The following is a 4,351-nucleotide window of genomic DNA, read 5'->3' on the forward strand; positions in this document are numbered from 1 at the left end:
ATATTGCGAGACTTCCGATTGCAGACTTAATCTTAGACAGAGTAAACTCAACAAATACAATGTTCCTACTGTGACATTGTGTTGGCTTACCTGCAATGGAAGAGACTGTAAAGTTCTCCTCTTCCTGGAGCCGATCTGTAAATAGCTACACACAAGAAAAATGTGATGTTTTGTGTCTTTTGTTAAGTTGCAAATAAGAACAAAGACTCAGTTGATAAATCAACACTAAATCCCAAAGTATAATCAATAGGAGAACGGTAATTCAGTGGGACCTCGCTATTTCGTGGTTCCACGTCCGCGGGTTCAGAGCTTCGCAGGTCTAAAAAATAATAATAATAGAATGAAATCATTTAAAAAAAAAAATTTAAGCATTTTTGAAGGTGCACCGCTACTTCGCAGATTTTCATTTATAGCGGGTGCTTTTGGTCCCCATTAACCGCCATAACCGAGGTCCCACTGTATTCTGCACAAGCTTGATTATGAGATTAAAAATAAAAATCACATTTGATTGACAGCTCAATACTTCCATAGTGAGTCTCTCCGGCTTTCAATAGCTCCAATCTCATTAGCCACAGCAACCTCAAGTACTCTTAAGTTTACGACATGCACTCATCTCTTCTGACCTGATTTGCACAAAGTACAACTGAAAAAAATAGCTAATAAGATTAAATGAAAAAAAAACCCACTAAAAAAAAGATATGCAAATGAATACCATCTTAAGGAAATGCTTAATAACAGTAGATATTGAAGCCCCAATGTGTTATTTGACCACTAGATGACACTGCTTTGTCTGGTACAAGCAAGGGCCGGTAAAACACAGCAGTGCCTGGCAGCAGGATGCCAGAAAAACATGGCGCCGATCTAAGTAGGGATTCCACGGTGAAAAGGAAATACAAATTACTCGACTTATGATTTTTTATCAAAAAAAAAAAACAACATCTGCATAATAGTTCATTTATTTTTGAGTACTATTTTTTCTTTTTTGCTCCCGAATAAAAGTTTTTTATACCACTGGGAGGCACTAATTACTACATACTGTCCTTTTCAATGTTTTACAACCCTTTCTTAGGTATCTGTGGACTATAAAAGTATCGGCTGCTCTTGATCAGCAATCCAAAGAAATCAAAAACTGGATACAAGGGAAATAATAAATTGGTATAACTTAATTGCATAACTGAGGGAAAAATATTTTGGTAGGATTACAGTATTCTCATAAAAAGAATTTTATATACAGTGGTTTCTGTACCTTGTATCATTATAGATGACTTCCGAAGAGTGGTTTTGAACATCCCTTATAATTCAATATTGTATTGTTGTAATTAGAGGTATTTACAGTTTTTAGAAAGTTATTCTTTTTAATTTAATTCAATGTTTTCGTAAGAAAATGCCCAATAATAGTAATGATGATAATAATACAAATTGAATAACATGTTATACCAGCCTTTTTGGGTATCTGTGGACGATGACACTATCAGCTGCCCTGATACAATATGGCAATTCAAAAAATATCCAAAACCAGAAATAAATTGGTACTTCTAAAATGCAAATCTGAGGGGAAATATGATGTTAGGTTAGTACTTCTATAAGAAGTCAGCCATTGATTACAGAGAAAATGTATATCTACAATATATATATATATATATATATATATATATATATATTGTCATGATGACTGATTAGTATCACCTGTGCCCGCTTGTTTGGCGCAAGCCGCTGCGGGCTACCTGATTGGTTCCCTGTCCTTTTCAAGCTCAGTCCCTTCACTCGCCTGTTGTCAGTCCGACAGCGAACCTCTGTTTCTACAAGGAAAGCACTTTGACTCTGACTCACGTCGGTCCCGCTTTTTGCACCCGTTTTTCCAACCGTCCGTTCCCGATTTCCCCGTTTGTTTGCGCTCCGTCCCAGCTTACGACCCGTTTTTGATCCCGGGCACGTTTTTGCTCTCCTGTCCCAGCTATCGACCTGTTTTTCCGTCTTCGGCACCACCATCTCCCGTTCCGGAAGATCCATTTCCGCATTCGGAACACGATCCGATTCTGTGAGCGGCTTGCTTCCCAGCGAGCACCGGATTGCGGGCGCTGCCCTTCCTCTTTTTCTCAATAAACTTGTGGTTAACGCTACGCACCTGGGTCCTGATTCCATTCTGGTCGTGACATATATAGTAGTTTTAGTACCTGGCGTTGGTTATAATTACTTACAAAGTGTTACGTATCAGTCTGAAAAATGTAGTTTCTAACATCCTTTATTAATATATCATTATTGTTATTAATCATGAAATGAAAATATTACATATTCCAGAAAAGTAGTATTATCATTGTTAATTTAATGGCAATTTTCAACAACTACTCAAATCATTAACTTACACAAATAAACAATTCCTGTAATTTTAGTTCAGATCATTCATTTAAACAAGTTGTATTATATTCTATTTAAACATTTTAATACCGACAAATAATGATAACAATTTTACTACAAATGATGAAGCACTTTGACGTTGTTTTTTTTTTTTTTTTTTTATTCAATACTACTCGTGTTTATACCATTAAACTTAACTTAACTGCGGTATTTAATCTTGTACATTTTCTTATACAATAAGGATGACAGTTTTTAATTTTGGTGTGCATTTGATATGTTACAATGACAATAGATTATATTGTGTACTACTCTATTATGATCCTTTCTATTAATTTTTTTTGCATTCTATTGTATTCTATTCCCTTTAAAAACTTTATACCAACAAATAATGCTAATAGGTTACACGTTTCTATAAAATAAGTGTAGCACTGTGACAAGTTGTGGGCATATGCAAGACCGTTTCAATATCTAATGCCACTCAGTGACCCCATTTCTGCAGAACTCAGACACCCAAAAAGTTAAAAACTGAATCAGACAGAATTTACACTCACTCCAGTTTTTTAAACCTCTCTCTGCCAGCAGCAACGTAGCGCTCGCCACTTTGCAGGCTGTCCAGGCAGTCCACTTTGTGGCCTCTGCGGGGGGTGTAGATGTTCCTCACGGCTCCGAAGGGCGCCTGGATCCCCGCCGTCACCTCCCTCAAAAAGGTCTCAAAGTTGCAAGTTCTCCTCTGGTTTATGATCACTCGCCGGGCTTCGTAGTAGGGGTCACCGTTGCGGAACATGAAGATGTTCTTCACCACCGGCTGGGACCGAAAGCTGGGCTTCTCCGAATCCATCCTCGGAGATCCTGGGAGAACTACTTTCCTACTGTGAGATTTCAAAACTACTAAGAAAGCCCATCACAAACTGGAATCAATGCAAGATCGTTCAAACGGATAGAAATGTGTATAACAGAGTGGCATGCTGCTGCTGGTACTTTGCAGTTGCTACCGAGCTGCACCAAGCACCCCCACCCAAAAAGAATGACATGAAAATAAACCTCTCCTCAGGAACCGACCCCCATGAGAGCTCATCAGTTGGGGTGTATCTATGGGAACACCCATTGCATCCCAGGCACGATCAACAGGTAGTCTCTCCATAGTTTGAGCCAGGAAGGGGAAGTATTACAATTAAAGGTACAGCGTGTAATACTTAAACACTATTGGTGTATGGTGTTGTGAAACCGAAAACGATCACTAAAAAGCGCAAAGAAGAATACAATTACAGAGACTAAAAGTGACCAAAACACATTTTTATTGTATTGTTTACTTTATTTTAGCTTTTTGCAAAGAAAGAAAAAAAAAAAAGATAAGAAGCGGAAAAAGAAAAACTATGAAAAAAAAGGGGGGGGGGTCGAATAAAGATGGAAAGGAAAGAAAAAGGGAAAAAGGAAAGGGGAGACAATCAAAATGTGAACAAATGTAAAGTAAAAGAGAAAAGGCCATAAAAGGGGATAAATGAAAATAGGGGGATCAAAGAAGTTTTAAAAATATATATATCTTTTAAAAAAAAACGGTTTTGAGGGTAACCTTGGCGGCCAGTCATGTCAGCTCTACCCTGGTGACAATCATCTCTGTCACGATTACCATGGCGCCCAATTGGCCCCGCCCGTGTGGCGCCAGCTGGGCTCATTGACAGATTGGCTTTCCGTCTATTTAAACTCAGTGCTCTCATTCTTCCTTTGTCACTCCGTCAACGAAACTCTGCCCCGCAAGACGTGGGTTTTGACTCGCTCCTGTCTCCTGTTCGTATTCCCTTCCGGTATTGTTTCCGTTTATTTTTGTCCTCTTTTATATCGGTTTCCAGTTTCGTTCCCGTCTATTTTTGTCCTGTTTATTATTCTCTCCAGTTTTTGTTTCCGTCTAGTTTGTTCTGTTTATTTTCGATATCCTGTTTCATTATCAATCCTGTCTGTCCCGTCCTGTATCGACCCCATCTGTCCGATATCTACTCAG

General features: G+C 38.5%; 1 protein-coding gene across 1 annotated transcript in view; it reads right to left on the reverse strand.

The window, feature by feature from the left end:
* dcdc2 (doublecortin domain containing 2) overlaps positions 1-3,328 on the reverse strand; it is a 26,719-nt gene extending 23,391 nt beyond the window's left edge. Inside the window, exons 1-2 of the mRNA XM_088326184.1 lie at positions 2,907-3,328; positions 91-145 (exon numbers count right to left, since the gene is read on the reverse strand). Coding sequence (XP_088182310.1) covers positions 91-145; positions 2,907-3,193 — 342 coding nt within the window. The 5' untranslated portion in view covers positions 3,194-3,328. The remainder of the gene's footprint in view (positions 1-90; positions 146-2,906) is intronic.
* Positions 3,329-4,351: the final 1,023 nt, after the last annotated feature.

This window comes from Urocampus carinirostris, chromosome 2 (assembly GCF_059441175.1).
Source record: "Urocampus carinirostris isolate Australia breed hairy pipefish chromosome 2, RoL_Ucar_1.0, whole genome shotgun sequence".
NCBI lineage: Eukaryota > Metazoa > Chordata > Actinopteri > Syngnathiformes > Syngnathidae > Urocampus > Urocampus carinirostris.